The following is a 23604-nucleotide window of genomic DNA, read 5'->3' on the forward strand; positions in this document are numbered from 1 at the left end:
AGACAGGAGAACAGCTTGTCTGTAATGCGATTTAAGTACCCCCACCCCTGCCCCTGCCGCACATACCTCTGGCCTTTAAAATCATTTTATGAAGAATAGCACAAGTTGGGGTTTATGTTTAGCCAACTTAACCCCTCCGCCGAGAGGAACACAGCACCCCCACATCACCGGCCATTTATCCCTCAGAGGAGGGCTCACAGCGATTTGTAAAGCCAAGAGAAGTCCTGGGGCATGAACACAGCCAGAGAAACAGGTGTCTGTCCTGTTCCCTGGTCTCCTCCCTACTAGAGTTGGGGTGAAATTGTGTCTGTTTCCTTTCTGCATGATGACAGGAGGACTCTTCCAAGGGTCGGTCTGGGGCATCTGACTGACCAGTGTCCAGCCATCCCTTCTTCTTTTGGGGTTTCTTGTGCTAGAAGACAGCTGGGGCTGGGATTGAGTTTGGGCCACCCCAGGTCTAAGGTTGGTGGACTGGCACACCACGTTAATGTTCTGGGGTCCCTCAGGATTGGGACTCTTTCCCTGAGGCCACTAAGCACCTCTGAGCTGTGACCTCAAGGAAGACAGAAATGGTGTCAGATTAAATGTGTTTACAGAGGTGCATAATTGCAGTTTGAGTTTGTGAGTGTGTGTTTCACCTGTATGTGGATGTGTGTCTCTCATCAGATTTGTGCTGACCCCTAAAGTCTACTTCTAAAGTGCACATAAGAGGTTTGAGTTCTATCTGTGATGTTCTTGGCCTCCATTGTAACCTATCCCTGTACCCAAATCCCATAAAAAAATTATCCCAGCCCCTTACCCCCACCCCATCCTTTTCTTCCCATATCCAGTTTTTTTTAGATCCTGGGAAAAGGGCAGGGTGCCCAACCACTTCCTAGCTGAGCTGAGAGGAAGGGGGAAGCAGAAAATCTAAAGATCTGGATTCATGTTATATACAGGTCCTTCTGGGCTCCAGCCATCAGTCTCTGAGCTTGACACATCTCCCCAGCCACAGCCCATGGGGAGATGCAATGAGGTATTTTAAAGTCCTATTCTTAGCTTCTGAGCCCAGAGTTGAGTTCTGTTCATCCAGGGTGTCCTGGATCCCCCTGGTGTCCTGAGGACACCATGGTCCTCCTAGAGGTCCTTATGTGCCACCCAAGGCCTCTCAGAAGCTGGGGGTGAAGGGTCATGGGAAAGGAGATGCAACAAAGCTGAGGCTGGAGATGGTGTTCCTTCATCACCACCCTCTGGCTCTTGGCCCACTGTCAGGCAAGCCTGTGGGCAGAAAACCAGTCTCAGCAATTGCTCACCCCCAACGAACAGGCAGGGACCACCCTCCAGGGGGCACAGGTAAGAAAAATGTGAAGGTGGGAGGAGATCCAGGGAGGAGGGCCAGTAGGCTCTAGGGAAGGGAAAGGAGTCCCTCCTCCAGGTCACTCGGACAGCCCTTCGGGTGACTCAATTTCAGTGCTGAAGAGTTCCTTGTAGAGTGGAGGGAAAGCAGCTTGGACCACGATGGGGTGGAGATGCTGGAAGGTTTGCAGCTTTTCCACGTGCTGGCTACACAGGCTCCGAAGCTTCCCCTTGGGTGGCAGCTAGAGATGGGTTAACAGGGGAGGAGGGTCAGTACTCCAGCCTTCTCCCCAGAGCAAAGATGTCCTCTCCTCCCTGGGCTAGGGCAACCCGCCTTGCTTTCCCCCTCTGCGCTCGGCCCTGGAGGAATGGCTGGATCAGATCCCATCACAGGGAGGGGTATGTGTTCAGGAAACTGGAGGCAAGCAAGGACTGCTACGGAACAAGGGCATGTTTTCTGAGTGAACCCCCTCATCACATTCCTGCTACTCCTGAAATGAACCCTGGTGAATACTCTAACTCACACTTCCTGCTCTTAGAATAGTGAGACCCCGTGGTTCTGTTCTAGTCTATTGCATGCCTCTTGGACCTTCCTTCAATGCTGTTCTCCTCACCTGGAATGCCTTTCTGATTTTTCTTTGCTTGGCTAATGCTTCCTCACTTTCAAGTGTCACCTCCTCTGGGAATATTTCTCTAACCACCTCTCCCTGGATTAGGGGCCTTTCCTTTGGACTTCCCTTTGTGTAGTAGCACTTAAACCCCATTTTAGGGAAACCGTCTAATTTGTCTGCCTTCCCACCCTAGCTAGGTTTAATCTAGGGTCTCTCCTTGTCTCTTTCTCTCCCTGTCTCCCCCCCTCTCTGTATCTTCTGTTCCTGTCATGTTTGGCACATGACAAATGCTCAATAACTGAATTATAAATGGTTTCCAAGCAGGTACCCAACACCACCAGTACTCAGCCAGAGGGGAACAAAAAAGGCCCAGAGACCCATGAGGAGACAGAGGCAGGGAGACCTCGCTGGAGAAAGGCTGAGAAAACCATTCATCTTCTGCATATAACCTGTATGTGGATGTGTGTCTTCCTTCATCTTCCTGTATAACCAAGCTAGGCTTAAAAAGACCACTCACTAGCTGCCCCCCTCCTTCCCCCACTACTTAGTTTCCTAGGAAAGGGACAGTCAGAGAAGACCAGGCAGCATAAGATCTCTTGATATCTCTTGGATTCATCCTCTTTTCATTTCTACTGGTTTAGTCTGAGTTTGTCTGGACTATCACAATAGCTTCATCTGTCCGTCCATCCATCCATCCATCCATCCATCCATCCATTCAATAACTGTTGGGAACCTACTCAGCTAGGCACTGTGATGGGCTGTGGTGATATATCACTGGATACAATAAAGTAGAATAAAATATCTAGCTTTATTAAATGCCTATTCTAATGAGGGAGCCAGAAAACAAATATATATGTCTGAGAATTTCTTAAAGAACAATAATGCAGGGGTGCCTGGGTGGCTCAGTCATTAAGCGTCTGCCTTCGGCTCAGGTCATGATCCCAGGGTCCTGGGATCGAGCCCCGCATCGGGCTCCCTGCTCAGTGGGGAGTCTGCTTCTCCCTCTCCCACTCCCCCTGCTTGTGTTCCCTCTCTCGCTGTGTCTCTATCAAATAAATAAATAAAATCTTAAAAAAAAAAAAAGAACAATAATGCAGGGTGGGGAGTGGAGGGCTTTTTGCATCAGGCGGTCAGGGAAAACCTCTCCGGGATGAAGAGATGGAGCCATTTGGAAGACTAGGGGAAGAACCTTCCAGACAGCGGGAACAGCAGATACAAAAGCCCTGAGATGCAACTGTATGTGATGTGCTGAAGGAATAGCAAGGAGGCCAGTGTTGCTGGAACAGGAGACTGAGGGGCCAGTGGGAGGAGAGGAGGTGAGAAAAGAAGTCGGGGTCATATCGTGCTTGAGGCCAGTCAGCCATGACAGACTCTGGAGTTGCCACTCAGCAGCATGGGCGGCTAGAGCAGGACTGAGACCCGTGCTATGTGGCTCCTGCAGGACGGACCAGGGAGGACCAGGGGCCTCTCTAACAGGCCACGTGAGAACTGATGGGGGGGCCGGTGATGGTGGGCGGTTTGTATTCTGAAGGTGGAGTCAACCAGATCTGCTTTCCAGCCGAGCTCCCAGGCTCCAGTCTCTCCTTCCAATCCGTCTGACCCGACTTGAAGTTCTTTAGGACAAAAACTGTTGTGTAGGTCATTTCTCTATCCTCAGCACCTAGCACTCACTGTGCCTGGCACATAGCAAGGGCCCATTGCTTGGACGATTACATAAGTGGTTCCTCTACGCTGGTTCCAAATTAAATTGCCTAAATAATAGCTCTGATGATATCATTTCTAGCCTTCAGAGCTCTCCATTGCCTGGAAATAAAGCCTTCGCTCTTTAATATGGCACTGGAAGTCCTCTCTGATTTGCTACCTGACCTAATTTCAAGCTTGTCTTCTGCTACTTCCCCGCCCTCATCAATCAATGCTAGCTCCCAATCTTACCCATTAGTCAGAATGTACCATGAGCTATTCCCCATATCTGTACTATTTTATTTTGCCTCCTTATTTTTGCTGATTGTTCCCATAGCCTGGAATGCCTGCCCCACTCCCATGAATGTCTGTTAAAATCTGACACACTTCATGGCTGACCTTAAATGCCACCTTCGTAGGAAGCATTTATGACCCACTCCTTTTACCCCAAATTATTTTTTTTTAATGATTTTATTTATTTGACAGAGAGAGAGACAGCGCGAGCAGGAACACAAGCAGGGGAAGTGGGAGAGGGAGAAGCAGGCTTCCCGGCAGGGCTCGATCCCAGAACCCTGGGATCACGACCTGAGCCTAAGGCAGACACTTAACGACTGAGCCACCCAGGTGCCCCACCCCGAGTTATTTTTAATCCCTGTTCTATGCTGTCATAACATTCCCCCGATATCTCTTATCGAAGTAACCTATCAGGGGCGCAGGGATATGGTGGGAGAGCACTGGGATTAAATCTTGCATTTATTACTTACCAATCATGCAAACTTGGACTAGTCGCTTAAGTCCCCTCATCGCTAAAAGGAGGTTTTAATACCTGTCCTATTGACTGAGTTGCCCTGAGGATGACAGCATGTCTGGGACAGCACCCTGTTAACCGCATTACTGTTGTATCACGTACCATATGCTACTCCGTATTAGGGTTACTGGTACACGAGCCTCCTTGTACCACACTAAAAGCCCTCGGTGAGGGCAAGGACCGCCTCTCTGTATCTTTGCATTCCATGGTGCCTTGCACAAGCAGGTGCTGGGTGAGTGTTGGCTATATTAAGCCAAATTATTTCCTGGCAGAAATCCCTCCCAATTCCAGGTTCTCTTCACTTTCCATCTGTACGCACATGGAAGTGATGGCTCATCCCTTCGGTTCCAGTGCTGCTGCAAGCTCTCTAGCACATGGCATTCAAGCACTTCCTCCTCTGTACCCTCGGAGCCCGGCCCTCGCAAGCCCTGGGGGCCCAGCTCCTGCGCTGGACCTGACCTCCTCCACTCCTCCACCTCAGGGACTGCTCCTACCTTTGCCAGGATGCCTTGGCGGTGAGTCTTGTAGAGATGGTGATGAAAAGCCAGCTCCAGGTTGTGCTGCAGCTGCTCTACCTTCCTCTTCTCTTGGAGCCCTGGCCGGTCTGAAGGAGGGCATGGGGCCATAGCGAGAACAAGAAAGAACATGGACATTAACTTCCCCCAAAAGGGTGTATCATGTTGGACATCTGTGCTGGATAGCGGCCTTCTCGGCTGAGCGCGTGCGCACGTGCGTGTGCGTCCTGGTTTGATCATGAAAAGTTCTGGGGCCTGGGGCTTGGCTGTCTACAAGGAAAACTGGGGAGAGATGAAAGGGATAAGAACATCCAATCTCCCGGGGTGCCTGGGTGGCTCAGGTCCTGATCCCAGAGGTCCTGGATTGAGCCCCACAGCGGGCCCCCTGCTCAGCAGGGAGCCTGCTTCTCCCTCTCCCTCTGCCCCTCCCCCTGCTCCTTCTCTCTCAAATAAATAAAATCTTTAAAAAGAAAGAAAGAACGTCCAATCTCCTGACTCCAAGCAGCCTTCTCCCTGGTACCCTGATATTTCACATAGCCCATCCAATGCTAGGATTCTACTATGGGGAAAATGAGAGAGAGCCCTGTCACCTGGCCAAGGATGAGCCTGATAGCAAGTGGCTTTGGTGAAGCCTCCCAGGCCAGCAGCAGGGCCTCTGCAGCTGTCTGTGGCTAACTCCAGTGGACAAACCACCTTTTGCCCTGGCTCCATAAAATAGCCAGAAGTCATCTTTTAAGTCTTTATTTCTAGTTCGAAGGACGTGTTTAGGTTTTTATTCATTGGCAGAGCCAGACAACAGATAATCTTGATCGGCAAACTCAGGTTAGTAGCTCTACCCACTTCTCCAGGTTCTCCAAATACTTAGCATTCCCTGGCTCAGCCCAGCCTGCTCCGTCCCAGTGAAGTGGGTATCCAGAGTCCTGCCGTGACAGCCCACAGTCTTCAAACTAGCTCGAGCAGACCAGTGATTCCCAAGCACATGACAATCACCTGCGGGAGACTGTACCCCAGCTCAATGACCTCAGATTCTCTGGGAGTTGAGCCCGGGGAAGTATCACTTTTTAAAGCTCCCCAGGTGATTACAATGTGTGGGCTCACTGGACTCACTGACATGAGAACTCAGGAGCAAATGAATTTCTCCCTGGGAAGCGGCGCACTTCCTCTCATCCTCACGGCTCCCTAGCTCCCCACTTCTCCAACCCCACCTTGGAGGCTCCTCTGAATCTTCTTTCTGCTCTTTAGAGCCATTTCCCAGATTTAACCACATTTGAAGGTCCAGACCCTTCAATATCCGTCGCTCCCCTGTCACCTGAATGTCCCTTAGGCAAGCCCAACGACACTCACTGGCATTGATGAGCACGAGGGCTGTGTAGAGAGCAATCTCGTCCTCAGAAAAGCGCAAGGAGCTCAGGGAGCGGGAGAAGTCGAAGATGGAGCTGATGAGCTCACTGCAGCCTGAGGGAGAGAAAAAGCAAAGGATGAGCAAAGTGGGTGAGGCCACAGTGCCCGAGGACACCCACCCTCCTGGTGTTTGGAGCAGAGGGGGTGATTTGCCCTGAAAAGAGGGTGCCTGGGTCTTGAAGCTTTAGATGGACTTGCCATCCAACTCCTGTCTCTCTCATTTCCCCCTGCCCCTCACCCAAGGCTCGGAACAGCTCCATGCCACCGTATTTGCCTTCGAAAAAGACCGTGTGGTTGTCAGCGTTGTAGGCCCGGCACATCCTGACCAGCACCACTTCCATTGCTCCTGGGGAGAAGGGGGGGGCATGCAGGCAAGAGTCAGGCAGAGCCAGGGAGCTGGCTCTGTCCCCCTCAGTGCCCTGCTTTCCCTAAGCCACCTTCCTCCGCTCAGCCCCACCCCATTGCATGCTCTGCCCCCCTCCCTCCAGGCCTGCCCACCCTCCCTGGGCACCTGCTTTGAGAAGCACGATCTGGTCATTCTGGCAGAGCTCCATGAAGCCTGAGAGCCTCTTAGCAAACTCCACCACGTACTGAATGGCCTCGGTGAGGCGGTGGGCACAGCGTTCCCACATCTCCCACATGGACTGTAAGGAAGGAGGAGGGTCCCACTGTAGCCCCGTTTATGACCCTGTCACCCTCCCAAGCCCCTGGGAGCCCAGACTGATAAACTGCAGGCGTGAGGAGTTCACTCGGGGTGAACTCCTGTCATTTGGTCGCACTCACTGAGCACCCACCAGCCGTTGGCACTGAGTTAGCTGTTGTGGGGAAATAAAAAACATCTGAGATGCAGCTTTGCCCTCAAAGAGTTTGCATTTTGTTGAGGTGAGAAGCACATACTGACCCCTCTCCCCAAAAAGACCTGCCCAAAGGTCTTAAGAACGTAGAGAAGCAAAAATTCAGTGTCAAACGAGTGTTTTTAGAACATGTGGTGTTGTCAGGAGTGTGACAGGAAAGAGCATAAACTTTGGGAGCCTGGTGGATCTGAATGTTCCTGTGGCCCCACTACTTTGTGACCTCGAGTAGGTCTGTTAACTTCTCTGAGCTCAGTTTCCCAGGCTGTTAAGAACAGAAATAAATGCCAACCTCACGGATCGCTGTCGCAAGAGCGGAGGATCATTTATGGGAAGTATTTAGCACAGTGCCCGGCAGAGAAGGGGTGTTTAACAAATGGTAATCAGGGTTCTGACCACTGCTATCATTGAAAGGGGACGGGAAAGGAGAGTGTACACACCAAGGTGTGGGCGCTGGCGGAGGTAGGAGGAAGGCAATAGGCAGGGGAAAAGGAAAACCTCTCACCCATCTGCTTGGGGGTAGACACACACACGCTCACAAGCACGCACCCGCAGGTCTGTCCATGCCGCCCCGCCTCGCCCCAGCCCACTTGCGCGCGCACTCCCTCCCCCGCCGCCCCCTCCCACGGGGTCTCCCGGCCTCACCTTCCTCTGGTAGCCGGCTACCTCCTCCCGGGAGAAGATGTTGGGGCGCTGCCGTAGCAGGTCCTCCAGCCGCAGCTGACACGTCTCTCGGTAGGACTTACAAACGTTCTGCACCAGGTGCTCTGGGGCCAGAGGGGGAAGGCACAGGCTCCATCTCAGCCAACCGCTACCCTACCCCATACAAAGGGCACTCCTCGGCCGGACCCCCCCCCACCCCGCGCTGCCTCCCCTCCTCGGCCCCTCTGCTCCCTTGGGCTCACGTGTGGTGTACATGGGGTGCTGACCAGGGCCCCTCTCTTGGAAGCCCCTCCCTCATCATCCCTCCCCTCCCCGCCCCCCAGCCGCTCACCAGTCTCCGTCAGGGAGGCATAGGGCGTCTCCGGGGCGCTGTGGAAACTGGGGCTGCCGTAGCTGTCCGGGCCCCGTCCTGGCTCCTCGAGCCCAGGATGCCCGGCGTCCTCAAAACGAAGTCCACATGTGTCGGGGCTCAGCTGGCTGCCAGTGCTGTAGAAGCGCTCGCTGGCCTCGGCCTTGCCCCGCTCGGGGCTGTATTCCGTGTGGTACGAGGCCCCATCAGGCCCGGCCTTGGCCAAGCTGCTGGGGTAGGAGGACCCGGAGCCTGGGGCTCTCAGGAGGCCAGGGGGGCAGGCCGCGGCCTCAGGCAGGTCAGGTGAGGAGCCCAGGGGCAACTGCCCGTCTGGGAGCCCGATGGGGCCGGCGAGGGGGTCGGCTCCCTGGCCGCCCGCTGGCGGGGTCTTGGCCACCTGTCCCCGCTGCTGCTGTTGCTGCCGCTGCAGCTGTTTCTGCACCTCGGCGTGCAGGCTGTCCCTCTGCTTCTTGGACATGCGGCCGAACTTGACAGCTGAAAGAGGTCAGGGATCAGGAGTTTTCGAGGCAGGAGCACGAGGTACAGGGCAGCCTCGACAGGCATTTTGATCATTACAGAATTCAACTTGCTGTTCCCTCAATAGCTGGCTCTGAGCAGAGTGTCTCCAGTGTGGCCTAAGGACCTTCCCCGGGGGGCCCCCCACTTTTGCTCGAGACCCCTCCCACCGCCTGCCCGTGTTTTCGGCAGGGCTGCGTCCAGCCCAGGCATTTCGGTCTCCCAAGCAAAGTTTCCCAGCTGGAAACCAGCTTCTGCTGGTAGCAGAATTCAAGCAGTCAGTCTGGACTGAGGACTCTGGTCTCCTGATGTTTGGGCTGGGGTGGTCGAGTTGGGGGCCTGGAGCTGTATTGGGGTCACCTCACCTGTCTAGGAGGGTCGGAGGAAGAGGAGAGCTGAGAACACAGGTCTCCCTGTGGTCAGGCCTGCAGGCTCGCTGGTGACCTAGATACTCACCACAGCCCAACCCATGCTCCGCGGCTTGTTTCTGAACATCCTCTTCTGCTCTCTCTTTCCTGCCTTTTCACTCCCCCCCCAACACCCCTCCCAGGTGTGGGGGCACAGCCCCTCGCCCCGCCTGCCCCTTTGCACCCCTGCGTGTTTCCTTTCACTTTGTTATTTTGGGCGCTGAAAAGTGCTGACAGGCTCTTTCTGGCTCCTCCGTCACCTCATGCCTCCCCCAACCCCGCCCTGGGCTCCCTCTGTGGTGGTGATGGGGGGCTGCGCCGAGGTGGTGGGCGAGGACCGAGGAGAAAGGCACCGGGAACAGCCGCCCTCCCCACCCTCGTGCCTTCCAGGTGGCTCTCGGGCTGGCTCTGGCTGCAGTCCTAGCCACTGTCCTGTGTCCTAGCATGGGGATGGGGGACCAGGGAGATGGAGCTAGGGGCAGGACGGTGGATGTGGAAGCTGGACGGTAACTGGGCCAGTTCTTCTTCCATCCCGGGAAGAAGAAAATGAGGAGCCTGGGGCGTTGGGGAAGGGAGGGCTGTTCTAGCAGAGCCTACAGCTGGGGACCACGAAGAGCTTTGGTGAGGTGCACCCCCATGGTGCGTGGCCGGCCCGTGCCCCGCGGAAGGACGCGTCTACAGGATAACCTCTTTGGAGACTCCGCCTGCTTGGCCTCACCATCTCGGGACATGCCCAGTGCCAGGCATTTCTGCAGGCGACAGTGCTGGCATCGGTTTCGGCTGGCGCGGTCAATGGGGCAGTTCTGCTGGCGGGTGCAGGAGTAGACCACGTGACACTGCTGGCTGCGCCGGAAGAAGCCCTGGGGCAGGCAGACGGGGACCTCAGCTGCCAATCCCGGCCAGGCCCAGCTCGCTCCCCGGGGCTTCCAGCCCAGGCTCTGGCCCCCGCTTGCCCAGACCCCACGCATGGCCAGTCCCTTTTCTCACCTCCCTTTCTTAGCAGAACTATAATCTGCCATGCAGCCATGTCCCCAGATTCAGACAAGGCCCTCCTGTGTAAGGCACCTCTCCAGCAGCTCCCTAGCTGCCTCAGAGCCCCTTCTCCCCACCTTGGAAGAGACTCTGTGTGTGAGTGTGCACGTGTGCGCATGCTCACCTTGCACCCCTCACAGGTGATAACCCCGTAGTGGATCCCAGATGACTTGTCCCCACAGATTTTGCAAGGAATCACTTCAATTTGTGCTGGAGGAGAGAAAGAAAGAACAGGAGGTGAGCCCAGGGACCTGCTCTGCCTCCTTCCCCACGTCCCCGGGCTGTAGACACAGGGACACGGTGCTTCTCCACCCTGCTCCAGCTTGCTCTTCACCTCTTGCAAAACAGAAGAAGTGCAGTGCCAAATGCTGCTCAACAAAGGGTCTGGGGAGGCCGTTTTCGGTTTCACGGGGCAGCCAGGACCTGTACCAGCTCCACAGGGGCAGAAAGTGCAGCTGCAGAGAGGCCACCTGCTCAGCCCTTCAAGTTGAAAAGCTCCAGTTGCCCCCCCTGCCGCCTGAGGATCTAGGAGTTCTCGCTGCTTCACAACACCTGCTTCCCGCGCAGGGGGCTTCCTTTAGGCCACCCTCCCCCACCAGGCTTTGCTCCCATGGGCAGAGTGTGAGGCATGGGGGGTGGGGGGAGGAGATGTGGTGCACCAAGGCAGGGGGCCAGGTAGAGATGCCAGTCATCCTCAGCCTGGCAGTGAAGGCTCAGGGATGGGCTGGGCAGCGACCAGGGGCCAAGAGGTCAGGGTCCACAGCATGGGGCCCAGAGAAGGCAAGGAGGACTGAGGTGGAGCCCAGGAGAGGGCTCAACAAGCCAGGTCGGTCAGATGCTGGCGATCCAGGGTGAGAATCAAACAGGGCACCGAGGCCCCAGGCCCTGGAGCAGAGAGTGGGCAGCACATGAGAGTGACTATGTTGATGGGCCCAATCGTATGTGCGCCGATCATGAATGTTACCTCTGACTGGGACTAGGGACCAGCTCATTCAACCTTTGTCCTGTCCTTTCTTTTCCAGGTGGAGGGATAGACCAGATGAGGTAAGGTGGTTGGCCCAGGTTCATGCAGCTAAGTTGCCCCAGAGCTGGGTGTACACCCTAGCTCCCCTGCTTACCATTATGCTATTCTGTGTACCTGGCTTTGGGGGCCCATACATCGGTGGGCATGTTTGAGGGTGTGTGTACACATGGAAGGTACAGGTACTTGTGAGCCGGCAGGTGCACCTGCCTGTTTGTGTGTTAGTGTTTGTTCATTGGCCAGTAGGACCCCCAGCTGCCCACTGAGCTCATCGTGGCCTTTTGGGGCTCCAGATTCTTCTCCTCTACTTCGCCCTGTCCCTGTCAATGCCCACAGCTCTCTACTGGTTCAGGGAGCAGCAGTTGGCCTTCTCCCAGCTCATCTTTGAAGGGGAGTTGGGATTCCCACTATGTCAGGGGTTTTCATCCATCCCAAGCGGACAGGGCTCTCTTCTCTGCCATTGGTGCCCTGCTGCTTCCCCTTTGAGCGGGGAGGCTGAGGCGGAGCAGGCCAGAAAAGTGATCTACACCCCAGCCCCAGCTCATCTCTGACCGGTCCCCTAACCGTGTCCCACCCTGAGGGTCAGTGAAGGCAGCAGCTTGCCTGTAGGGCAAACCTGTGTTCTGGTGAGCTTACCCCTAGCCCAGGCCTGGACCCCCCAGTCATGCATAGGGCCTCCTCACGTGAGGTGGGGAGGGGAACTATGGCTTGCCCACCACCCCCTGATATTTTGTTTCCCTCATCTTGAAACCATTGTCCCCTCAAGCCAGCTTTGAGCTGAGTCAGAGTAAGCAGCTGCCTCCTCATGGGGGACAGGCCCATGGGTGTCTGAAATTCTTCCATGAGAAGTCACTCCTCTCCCCCACCCCAGCCCCCACTTGCCTGCCCAACACCCACATAGGAGGCTGTGATCACTGGACAGATGGCAAGTGAGCCTTTCAGATTCTTTCCCGTAAATTAAGAGCATATTGGAATGCATGGAAGGGAAGAGAGAATAAGAGGGGTTTGGTAGCTGGAAAAGGGGCAGAAAATGTGGAGGCACCTGAATGTTGAGTCACTTAGATTCTCTAGGCCTAGGTTCCCTTGTCAGTGAAATCAGAATAAAAAAGAACATTGCTTGTCCGTGGGATGATTGTAGCTAGGACGGTAGGTGTGATGGTATTACCTGCGGAAAGCACTGTGTCTAAGAGGCAAACTCTACATACACTTTTGCCACAGAGCAGAGCAGAAGGCAAAGAAATGCAGGGGGCACCTGAGGCCCAGCAGAAGCCTCATGCCCCGGAGAGTCTGCGCTCGCCTCGACACCTTCCCCTCCGGCAGCGTGGGTCTCTCTCCACAGTGGCCCTCAGCCCAGAGAGGGGAGAAACCAACGTGGGTCACCCAAAAAAGTAAGCGGAGGGGAGATTAGGCCAAGCCACAGTGGGAACTCGGACTCCAGCCCAGCAGTCAACCACAGGCCTCCCTGTCTCTTCCCTTGTCCCAGAGCCACATCCGGGTGCGTGTGTGCGCCAGCCACACAGGTGACCCAGACACATCTCTCCCTGCCCCACACCTGACCCGCTGCTGGTCTCGGCCCCAGGAACCTCACAGCGCCATAACCCAGACCTTGCTCTTCTCATGGGATGATGTGGCCAGCCATGGACCGCCTTCACAGATACCTGTGTCTGGGGGGAAGCTGGAGTCTGGACCCCAGCCACCAGGCCAGCCACTCTTCAGGGTTCCCCAGCCATAGGCCCCCAAGACAGAGGTACAAAGTGAGGCAGGAACATGGAGTCAGGGGTTCTGAGCTGGGGGGGGCCAGACTCTGGAGCCTCTGATCTAGAGAGACCAAGAGGCTTGGGACTGGCCGACACCAGAGACTTAGACCCTGGGATGGAGAAACAGGTGCAGACACACAGAAAAACCCACCGTGATGTCCTGGCCCCCGTGCCCTGCCCCTGGCCCTGCCTGCACCATCAGCCCCTCTGCTCCCACTGCTCCCTCCTTCCCCTGCCACCTGTAGCCCTTTCAGTGCCATCTGCCCGAAACCTCAAAGAGAAAGTCCCGGTGCGCGTGAGTGTGACTTGTGGAGGCGGGGAGGGGAGAGGACGGGAAGGTCTGGCAGAGGTGGCCGTGGGGTGAGCAGGAGCTGAAAAACACCTCGGATCCCTCACCTTCACAACCTACCCCTGAGCCCCTGCCTGAAGCAGCAGGTGATGGGAACCCAGGTTGGGGATGGGGAGCTGAGTAATCACGGGATTACTCAAACTGTTGCACTGGAGCCTGGCCTGCCAGGAACTTACCATCTAAGGGCCTGCCCGTGCCAGGAACTCGAACCAAGCAAAGGTCAGGCCCGTCTAGGCCAGCCCCTGCGGCCCCCGCTGCTTCGGGAAGAACTTTGTACCTCACTGCTGCTCTCTCCCAGGGCCCATCAAAGGAAACCCTCTCGCTCCCAGGAGACAGAAGGGCCTATTTGCTCATGAAAGCTCTTGAAACCGTCTAGCGACTGTGTGACTCTAGCCCTTTGCGTTTCAAACAAGATCACGGAGGGATCTTGTGAACAGGTCCCTGCTCGGGTCTGGGGGCCCAGATTCTGCATTTGGACAAGCTCTGGTGGGTGCCCACGCTTGCTGGTCCTCAGCCTACACTTTTGAGTAGCAAGAATGTAGCCCCTCTTGAGGCTTTCGGGCCAGGCTCCTCCTCCTGGGGGATGAGGGTGGGGTTGGCCATCTTTTCCCCCAGCTCATTCCTGTGTCTTCTCCTCAGCCTGGGAGACCTCTAGAGCTACTTTCTGGCACGGTACCGGGGAAAGAAAATGAATCTCTTCTGGATTGCTTCAGAGACCGAAGTATCCCCAGGGAGCTTGTTATGCACACCTTCTCTGTGGGGAAATCCGATAGCAACAAGGTGGTCTGTCTTCCCCTCCCTCCAACCCCTCTAATCTCACCCTTCCCACAGCTGTGAGATTCATTGATAGCGCTCTCCGAATGCAGCCAGAGCCTGGCCCTGGGCCACCTTAGGAAGCCAGCCCTGGGCCTTGTCCAGGTGCCCCATGCCACAGAGAGGAAGTGGTAGGAGCAAAGGAGGGGCTCTAACCCAGGGGGGTCTCTCCCCTCAAACCTCACAACCTCCCCTAGCCCTGCTGGAGAGTGGATGCAGTCAGAGGAGCCGTGGGGTCCTTATCTTCTGACAAAGCAGTCTCCAGCTGCGCCTTCCTTCTCTTCTCTTTCTCTCTCCTTTTCTCCAATGGACAGTAATTAAGGGGGGATAGTAATGATAGACACAAGCCTGGGCTGAATTCTTACTCTGTCCCGGGCTCTGCATACGTGTTTTGTTAATGATTACGACAACCCTGGGAAGTAGGCATTCCTTGCGTTGTCCCCGTTTTACAGATGAGAAAGCGGTCCAGGAGGGCCTAAGTGGCTTGCCTAAGTTTACACAGTCCGAAGTGGCATATCTGGCATTTGAACCCAGGTGTCTGTAACTCGAGAGCCCATGTCCCCAACCGTTAAGCCATACCCCCTGTAAGGATGAGGTGCCCAGATGCATCGAGGAAATGGGATAGGGAACAAGGTTACTGGCTGCAAGGGAAAAGCGTGAAGTGTGGAGGTGGGCTGCGAACAGAATTCAGAGAGGACCCCCCTGTGGAACTAAAGCCAGGACTCATGTCTAGTGTAACGACCCATAGAGGCATGGTTCCCTCTGCCCCAGCTTTTCCTCTGTGGTGCCCACCTCCTCCTGCCTTTACTCATGTCCTGGGGCAGGCTTCCAAGGCCAGGGTGGAACAGCTTGCCTGACCCAACAGAGCTCCTTCGGGGGTGTGGACTGGCTTTCATACATCCTAATAGGCCTCTGCAGAGATGAATGAGTGAATGGGAAAGAGGAATGCATCTCTTTTCTTAGCTTAGCTCCCCCCAACCCCCACCGGCACGGAGACCACAGCTCGGGCCAGGGGTCCCCTGTGTACCCCAGCCTGTCACCAGCCTCCCTCCTTTCTCAGCTCTCCTTCCCACAGCTTCTGCAAAGCTGGAAACCACGGTGGTGGGTGCCACCACAGGGGAGCAGGAGGGGGAGGGTCAGTGGGGGGCCAGGAGAGAAGCCGCTCTACCTGCTGAACACTACTCCCAAGCCAGGGCGAGGATTTTCTGCTGATACATCCAGATCCCAGGGCTGAGAAAGTAGTGAAGCTAAAACTCAGGTGGGCGAGGGAGAGTCTGGGGTTCTGAAAAGCCACGAAAGACAGCCAGCCACCTGAAACCCCTCCTGGTGCCCCCGCCACCCCCGCAGTCTGGGACAGGAGAAAGGAGGGGAAACAAAAGAATTGAGTGAAAACAACCAGTGAATGGGGAGGAGGGGATGAATCACCAGGAGGAAGCTCTGAGGAGTGGGAGCCCCAAGTCACAGTCAGCGGCTTCCCGGCCTCCAGGGTTATATCTCCCTTCCACAGGGCTCTGCTGTTCCAGGACACACGGAACCCAGGGACACTCTGGCTCTGGTGCTGAGGCCCCGTCCTGTTCCTGTCCCTTCCCCAAAGAGACAGCCCCATCTGGCCCAGAGGCCCAGGACAGCATTGCAGTAGCAGGAGGAGTAGAGGTTAGATCTCAGAAAGGACTAGCCATGGAGGACAAGAGGAGACCCCAGGGGCTGCCTTCCTTAGAGGGCTCTTAGCATGGGAAAGTCCCTGTTCCCTGTTTGAGTCAGGGGCACAGAGGCAGGGGAGGGGAGGGAGCCCCTGGGAAGAGTGGGGACACCAACACCCATGCTTCACTGTACGGGACAGGCTGAGATGTTCCAGATTCTAGTACCTTGGGCTGAGAGTGTTTGGGATTCCTGTTAGGAATGGAAGAGAGGAAAAGGCAAAGGGTCAGGGGTGATACAAGGAAGGAGGAGGCCCTTTGTTAAGTCTTCAGGTGGCCATGGGTTTTCAGGATAAGAGCTGTGGCACCCTGCCTGGGGACCTGGACCTCTTGCAGGCCCACTGCTCGTCATTATCATGACCAGACTTGGAAAGATCAGGGCACAGCAAAGACAGACATGTGACCTCGCACCTGTCCCCCCCAACCCCCTCGCCATCCATACTCAGTGCTGGGGCCTCATGCCTCTTGGCTCCACACTGGCCATGTCCTCAGAGAGAGATGACTAGGGCCACCATCCCTCTGGTTGGCTGGGGAGTCTGTTTGGCTAATGGACATTTCTTCTTTACTTAGCAGCAGGTCGCCCTGGCAGGGAGCTCTACCATCCTTTCAGAACCTCCATGGACTCCATGCCTCCCTCTCTCTGTCTTCCTAGCCCCGATCAGGACTCCGCATCTCCCCTTCACTGCCCATCCTCCTCCCTCTGCATCTCTCGCTGTGTCTGTGTGCCTTTCTATCTTCTGTGCTCCAGCTCTGTCTCAGGTTTCACACCTCGATGTTTGGGTGGTATTTCCTGGTATTTCTCCATTTATAGCTCCATCAGGACATCATTGGCCTCCGCACCTCTCTTTATTTCCTGGTCTGTGTCTACCCCTTGGTCTCTGGGTGTGTCACAGTCCCCAGCCCCCCATGTGCTGCCGCTCTCTGGCTATGGTCAGAGGGCATGGAGGTGGCTGGCACTCACTAGGTGTGTGTGTGAGGGGGAGGCATTCAGTCAGATAGCCTGGGGTTGTGAGATACCCAGAGATGTCCAAGTGAGAAGGACGGGTGGCATCCACCCTCAGATTGGAGGGGACTCCCTCTCCTATCTATCAGCGTGGATGGAGCTGTTGGGGGGAAATCATGTAGAGCTGCCTAGAAGCTCCCTCCCTCAGTCCTGGGGACTCCTGCTCTCCCGCCGAGCTCTGAGGCACACCCAATCCTTGCTTGCTAGGGTGGATTTGCTGACTGGGGGCCATTTCTGGGAAGATTGTTTGCTAACCTTTGCTGCTAATCGGAAGAAGCTAGAAAGAAATGAAAGCTCCAAAGGGCCCCTCTTCCTGTGGAAGTTTTTGGCTCTTTTCTTCGCCCCACCTGACCCACCCCAGCTCATACATCTGCACTGGGATCTCTGTCCCAAGTCCTTCCTTTCCTATGGCCTCCTCTCCGTCTATGTCCTGGGAGAGTTGAGACGCCTTCACTAGCCTTGAGGGTGCTCACCTCGGGGACCAGGGCTCTCTCCTTGGTCCTGGGTCCTCAGAACTGGGAGCCTCTCCAAAGTTGGTTTTGTTTTTAAGTTCGGCTCTCTTGTTTTGCTGATGAGGAGACCAGGGCCCAATGACTTGCCTAAGGCTACGTGGCTAGTCAGTGACAGAGTTGGCACCAGAACCTGGTCTTTAGACTCTCAGCCCGTGGGTCTTTCCAGGACCCAATATGGCCTCCCCTCTGTGGTTTGTGGGAAGACCCCAGGTTGAGGCTGGGGCTGCCTCAGGCCTCAGGCCACAGGGACATGGGGCTTCCCTTTTGCTCATTTGCCCGCTGCTCCGAGAGGTTCTCTAGCTTTCCTTACCTGAACACAGGGATTGTTTGATTTAGCCATTCTTGCTCTGCTAGAAGGCACAGGGACCCCAGACATCTGTCCACTAGCTGTTGGCCCATGGCTCCACACCAGGAAGGGGGTGAAGCTGAAGGCTTTCTGCTCCCATCTCCCCTGCCCTATCCCCCTCAAATGGGTGACTGAAACTGGGGACACATACACACACACACACACACACACACACACACACACACAGAGACCTGGATGCAGGGTTCTGACCCCCTCTACCTGCCAAACTGGCTTTCCTCTTCCTGTCCTGCTGCTTCGGGGCACAGCAACCCCTCGGGCCCTCTGGCTCCTCTTTCACCCTGCTCGGAGGTAGGTTGGAGGCATGGAGGGAAACGCTGCAGTGGGAGTCCGGTCGGTGCCTGTCAGTTAGCAGCCGCCCTCTGCTTCAGCGGTGGGATCTGGGGCGAAGCCCTGGCCTTGCTGGGGCTCAGTCCTTTCTTGTTAAATGAGGAGCAGAGCACCTCAGATACTCCTGCAGATCCTTTCCAGGGCTCACGACAGAGCCGTTCCTCTATAGCCCACTGTATTACCCTGCTCTAAGAAAATTGCCTGGGGAGCAAGACTCCTCAGCTACTCCACCCAGCTCCCAAAAGACCTTGGCCTTGACTGGGACACACGCTGCCAGCAAGAAAGAGCACTCAGCTTTGCTCACACTGTTCCCAAGACACCCCTCTGTTCCAGAGGCCCAGGGATGACGATAGCGTCCAGGCTTCCCCACTCCCAGGTGGCCCCATTCACTTACTTCTCATGACTGAGCCTTGGGCTTTGCCGCCTTAGCTCTCTGTCCTCAGCAGGGGGTGGTCCAGGGATGGGGCAGAGTTGGCAGCTGGGTCGGGGGTGAGGCCCTTTCTGCAGAGCCTCAGCCCGCAGCTCTGCACCTAGCTCTCTCCCAATTCTTCTGGGCCAGGGGGGTTTAAGCCACCACCACACAGGTGGCCGAGTGACAACCCCCCCCACTGCATCCCCACCCCCTCTGGGGTGCAGCGAGTAGGATGACAGGCGCCCCACGTGGCCAATCTGGGCCTGGGGCAGGGTGTGAGGGGCGGGGCAGCCAATTGCAGGGGGCGTTGGAAAATTCCAAAACCACATGCGACAGCCACACGCGGTAAAAGCTGTTTCCACCCGCCAGGGTAGTTCTGGCTGGGGAACCAGAATGGAGCTCACAGGAGCCCAGCCAGGTCCCTACTCCCCCTCCCACTGAGGACCCGAGCCTGACTCTCTGCCCAGTGACTCCAGGGACAGGGATGTTTCTAGAGGTAAGTCACAGGATGTCTGCCCGGGGGCAGTGGCTTGTGCCACCTGATACGCTGTGGACTGCCAACAGCCGCCCACTGGGGTGCAGTCTGGGAGGCCACCTCACCACCCACCATGCTCATGCCCTCCCACAGATGTGGTGTATGCCCTGGGCTAGGGAAGAAATGATAATTGCAGCAGCAATAATCATCAGACAAATACCCGCTATCTGCAGGAAGTGTTAGTCTGTCAGAAATTTCCTCAAGAGCAAAACTGAAATTGGAATGCAGATGATGATGATGATGGTGATGGTAATAATAATAATAATAATAATAATGTTTACTTTATGCCAGAAACACTTCTTAAGGTTTTATATGGATTATCTAATACTCACAAAATACTTTATGAGGTAGGTACCATTATCCCCATTTTGAAGATGAAGAAAATGAGACACAGAGAGGTTAAGTAACTTGCCCAAGGTCACACAGCTAGTAAGTGGTGGGGTCAGGATTCAAACTCAGGCGGTTTGGCCCCAAATCCCACTTGAGGAATGGGAGGGTTTCTCTGGTTCAAGTCTGCTCTTGAGGGTGTCTCAGCTTGGGAGGTCTCCTGGCATGTGAGTCTAGAGTTTCTCAGCCTGGGGGTCCTTCTGAGGGGCTCTCTCAGCCTCATATCTGCTCTGTGGTGTACCTCAGCCTGGGGATTCCTCTTCAGGGCCCTTCAGTAGCTCGGCCCTCTCTTGGTCTGGGGGTCCCTCCGGGGCTCCTCCCTTCTCGGGTTGTCTTGGACCCCCTCCTTGCGGTTGTCTCAATTTGGAACCTATTTTTCTGAGCCTCCCAGCCTGGGGGAGTCATTGATCTCTCCTGGATTCTCTGCACCAAACTTCCTAAGAGGTCTCTGATCTTGCCAGGCCTCTAGTAGCTCCTCAGTCTGGTACACGCCTTTCCCCGCTGGCCTTCCTCAGGCTCTCAGGACCTGGGCAGTGGCTTGGGGGAGGGGCCATCACCCTGGCTTCTCATAGGACACTCTGGGGTGGGGGTGGGGGCATGGCTGCACAGGACCAGTGGGCTGGGAAGGAGGAAGGGGGCGTGGTCCTGGCCACGGTTTCTGTGGTAAGAGGTTAAGGTAGGAATGGAGCATAGCCTCTTCCAGTTCCAGCTGCTCCGAAAGTCCCCCTTCTCCCTCCCCACCCACATATGGTCCCTGGCTCCCATCCCCCCAGCGCATGAGCACGTCACTCCTTGACCTGCTTTCCTCCCAGGGCCCTGCTCAGCATTTCCGTGGGGCCCTGTGGCTAGGGGCAGGCGAGGCACCGATCAGGATTGTGCTGAGCAAAGCAACCCCCCACCCAGCAGGCTGTAGCATCCTGGATGGCCCCCCAGCCCCTGTCTGCCCAGCTCAGGGACCAGGGGATGCTGTTGCCTCTGAGATTTCTCTGCCTAGAACAGGGAGGCTCTAGGCGATCTTGGAAGCCAGAGCAGGGTCAGCGAGCTCTCAGGAGGAACTGGTAGGTAATGCAAGGGAGGGCCATGGAGAAATGCAGGTGGTCTCTCTTGCCCCAGAGCGGTCCTCGTTAATTCAGGGACATATGCTTATGGAGGCTTTCCCCCAGAGTACCCTCAGGCTGCTAAGGGCATGCATGGCCCTGATGGGATATAAGCTTTGGGACTGAGGTGGAGTGGGTGCATTTTCTGGGTGAGTAGCCTCTCCCACAAACTGGGGGGGGGGTAGATCTGCTGTGCTGAGAGGTCCCTAGAGAGGATAGATACTCGTCAGTATCCATTGGGAAGTCCTTCCTGAGCTCTAGCCCCCTTCCCACATGCGTAGCCTCAGTCTTTCAGGGCCCAGAGTGTCCCTGTGTGTCATGTTTCCTACAGAGGTGAAGGCTTTCCTGCTCTCCAGCTCTGCACAGCCTGGCTTGTTCACACCTCAGGACGTGTTAACCACCAAGAGGAACACCAAACATGGCTCAGCTGCCACAAAGCCTGGTGGCGCAGGCTCCCTGAGTCCCTGAGGCTGCCCCTGCCTCCGTCTCCCTCCTTCCCCCTGCTGGCTCCTGTGCCTCTGTCCAGCACCCCTCCTCTCCGTCTCCCACGGATCCCTTTTATAATCACTCTCTCCTTGCGTCTGCCCTGGTCCCTCTCCGCAGGCTTCCCCCTGATCTCCCGTCGCCCTGCTCTTGAGGTTTCTTCACCCCTCCCCCTGCCGGGCTCCCCATCTCCCCTCTTTCCCTAGGCGCCGCCTCTGCCTGGGCCAGCTCCCGGCTTCCTCTCTGGTGCACCCCGCCGCCCCCAGGCCCGCCGAGCTCCAGCCATGGCTCCACACCCAGCACAGGTGCTGCCCCAACCCGCTACTCACAGGTGTGGGTCTTCTTGGCAGCCAGCAGCTCTGGAAAGAGAAGAGAGAGGGCCGGGGCCAAAAGCTGAAGACCATGGGCACCAGGAGACCTGCCCCTTCCCATCACGGGCCCTATCCCACCCCATTCCTTCCTCCAGAACCTGGTGTCTGAGCCAAAGGTGGGACCATCCTCCACAGCACACCTCTCTTCGTTCTCTGCCCCGCGGGTCCTCAGAAGCGCCAGGCTCCTCACTACCTCCGGGAGTTCCCCAAACGATTCCTTCCCCCGGAAGGCCCTTTCCTGACACCCTGCTCGGTGTAAAGCCAGCTTCCCCTCATTGCTCAAGCTCCCGCTGGAGGAGCTGCCCATGCCCCTCTCCCTGCCCTCGTGCTGACACTCAGCACCGTGCATTTGGCTTCCTGACATTCTCCGCGCTGCTACCTAACTGCTATCATTGTGTCATTATCCATGAAATGAGGCTCTCCTGCTAGCTGGGAAGCGGTCTGTCTCATTGGCCTTGGTATTCCCAGAGCCTTCCATAGTGGCTGGCCCATTAGAGGTGCGCGATAAATACTCTGCAGCCAGAGTTACATCTCTGTGGGAGTTAAACCTCTTGGTCGCTTATTTGTGCCTGAAAGCCCCTAGGACTGCCCAAGGTGTGGAGGCTGAGAGTAAGACGCTGAGGATGTTTGGAGGAAGAGGAGGGAGAGCGGGGAGCACAGACCCCGCTCTGCCTTCCTGGGCCTCTGGCTGGCCAGCCTGCTGAGGAGGGAATCCCTTCCTCCGGCTGGTCCAGGTAGAGAGCAGGCAGTAACGTGCCCAGGTGGGTTGACGTGGGGTGGGCAGGGATGCACATATTTCGGAGGGGCAGCTGCTAAGGGGAAAGCCTTAGCTAGAACATCGTGGCCGTGGTGGGGGTGGGGAGAGGTGTGGGGGGGGAGTTGGTCATTCATTGATAGCATTTATTGAACACCTACCAAGGGAGCCCCCTTCGAAGAGGCTTCCCCTGCCAGACCTTGGTCCGTTTCCTACAACCACACAGCAGCTCCTCATAGAGCACAAGGCCAACCTCTTGTCCCAGAAAAGCCTGCAGCCCTCCCTCATGCCCCCTAGAGTCTCCCTAACCTCTGGATCTGCTCTCCTGTTACATTTTTCCTTCCACTGCCCAATCCTGGTCTCCACCATCCCCCCCACACTGTCCCTCTGCCCAGGAGATGCTCCCCACTGGCCGGCCTCCTCCGTGGGGGACAGAGTGGGGGTGAATGGACTAGAAGGGTTGGGCTCTGCTGGGGGTGGGGTGGGGGAGGACTGCCCAGGGAAGGAGTGGTTCCATCCGGCCCCTCCCCCCTCCCCCTGATCCTGACTGGCCCCACCCAGCTTCCTCCCTGACGTGGCACCCTCTCCCTGGCCTCCAGCCTTGCACCTCAGAGCAGTCCTGGGGTGGGGGTGCTCCCCTCACCAGCCATCCTCCACCAGGTGGCCCCCGGCACCTGCTGGCACTCACTCCCTTTGGTGCTCATAGCTGACCAAGCATGTGGCCGTGGGTCGTGCTCTGAGAGGGTCTCTGAGTTAGACCACGCGGGGGGCCAGGGACTGCCTGCCTCTCTGTCCCCCACCGCCCCCTGTCTGCTGCCCCACATTCTCTGCAGAAATGAAACCCCACCCTCCTGGGCCAGTGCGGAGGAAAGTGCCAGGCCAGTGGGCATGGGCAGCTGACAGGGTTTGGTTGCTTCCTCCCCCAAGCCTCTGTCTGTCACCCTGAAAGGCAGGACAGGTTCGTCCATTGGTGAATGAACGGAAGGTGGAGTGGCCAGCCTTCCAGCCGCGGCGGCCCGTTCTGCCCGCCGAGGAAAGCAGTGTCGCCCCCTCCTCGCAGGGGGCGCTCGCGCGCTGGGGAGGGCCTGCCCACATTCTGACCCTTCCTGGGTTCCGCTCTTCACCCCCTCCCCGCCCCGCACCTGTCTCTTCCTGCTCCGCTGCTCCCTTTCTTTCCTCTCCACGTGTTTCCTGCTTCTCCCTTTCCACGCTCTCCTCCTCCGCAGTGTCCCCAGCCCCTCCTCCTGCTTCTCCTTCAGTTTCCTTCAAGACTGGCGTGTATCTCCTGCCAATCCATCTCTCTCCTCCTTTCTTGTCTTGCCCTCCTCCTCCTCCTCCTCCTTGCTTCTTGACCAGACTCTTCCAATCTCTCTCTCTCTTCTGGCAAGTCCTTTACACCTGCCTGCAGGGCCATGGGCCTCTTACCCTGCGAGGCTCGGTGCTGTGTCTGTGGGACCCTGTCCATGGGGCAGCTCCCTTGGTGCCGTCCTTGCTGCCCTGGCTGCCCAGGAGGGCAGGGAGCAGGGCCCAGGGGAGGGAGGAGGGAGCAAG

The 23604-nt window shown here is 56.6% G+C and overlaps 1 protein-coding gene across 1 annotated transcript; it reads right to left on the minus strand.

Annotated features, from left to right (window-relative positions):
* Nucleotides 1-69: 69 nt before the first annotated feature.
* RORC (RAR related orphan receptor C) lies at nt 70-23579 on the minus strand. The gene is made up of 11 exons (XM_006728383.3): nt 23479-23579; nt 21258-21287; nt 10293-10378; nt 9855-9996; nt 8196-8708; nt 7847-7968; nt 6862-6994; nt 6589-6696; nt 6294-6404; nt 4929-5038; nt 70-1577 (listed from the first exon to the last, which is right to left on the minus strand). Exons 1-11 carry the CDS (start codon nt 23516-23518, stop codon nt 1416-1418), a joined length of 1557 nt encoding a protein of 518 aa, XP_006728446.1. The 5' UTR covers nt 23519-23579; the 3' UTR covers nt 70-1415.
* Between the last annotated feature and the right edge of the window lie 25 nt (nt 23580-23604).

The sequence above is a fragment of the Leptonychotes weddellii genome, chromosome 4 (assembly GCF_054177405.1).
Source record: "Leptonychotes weddellii isolate Sample4059 chromosome 4, ASM5417740v2, whole genome shotgun sequence".
Classification (NCBI taxonomy): Eukaryota; Metazoa; Chordata; class Mammalia; order Carnivora; family Phocidae; genus Leptonychotes; species Leptonychotes weddellii.

Excerpts from the sequence above, each read along its gene's own strand:
- RORC (XM_006728383.3), bottom strand. The coding sequence starts at position 23,518 with ATGGACAGGGTCCCACAGACACAGCACCGAGCCTCGCAGG. Across the intron at positions 9,997-10,292 it reads TCACCTGTGAGGGGTGCAAG|GGCTTCTTCCGGCGCAGCCA; the intron begins GTGAGCATGCGC and ends TGCCTGCCCCAG. Across the intron at positions 6,405-6,588 it reads GGAGCTGTTCCGAGCCTTGG|GCTGCAGTGAGCTCATCAGC; the intron begins GTGAGGGGCAGG and ends TCTCTCCCTCAG.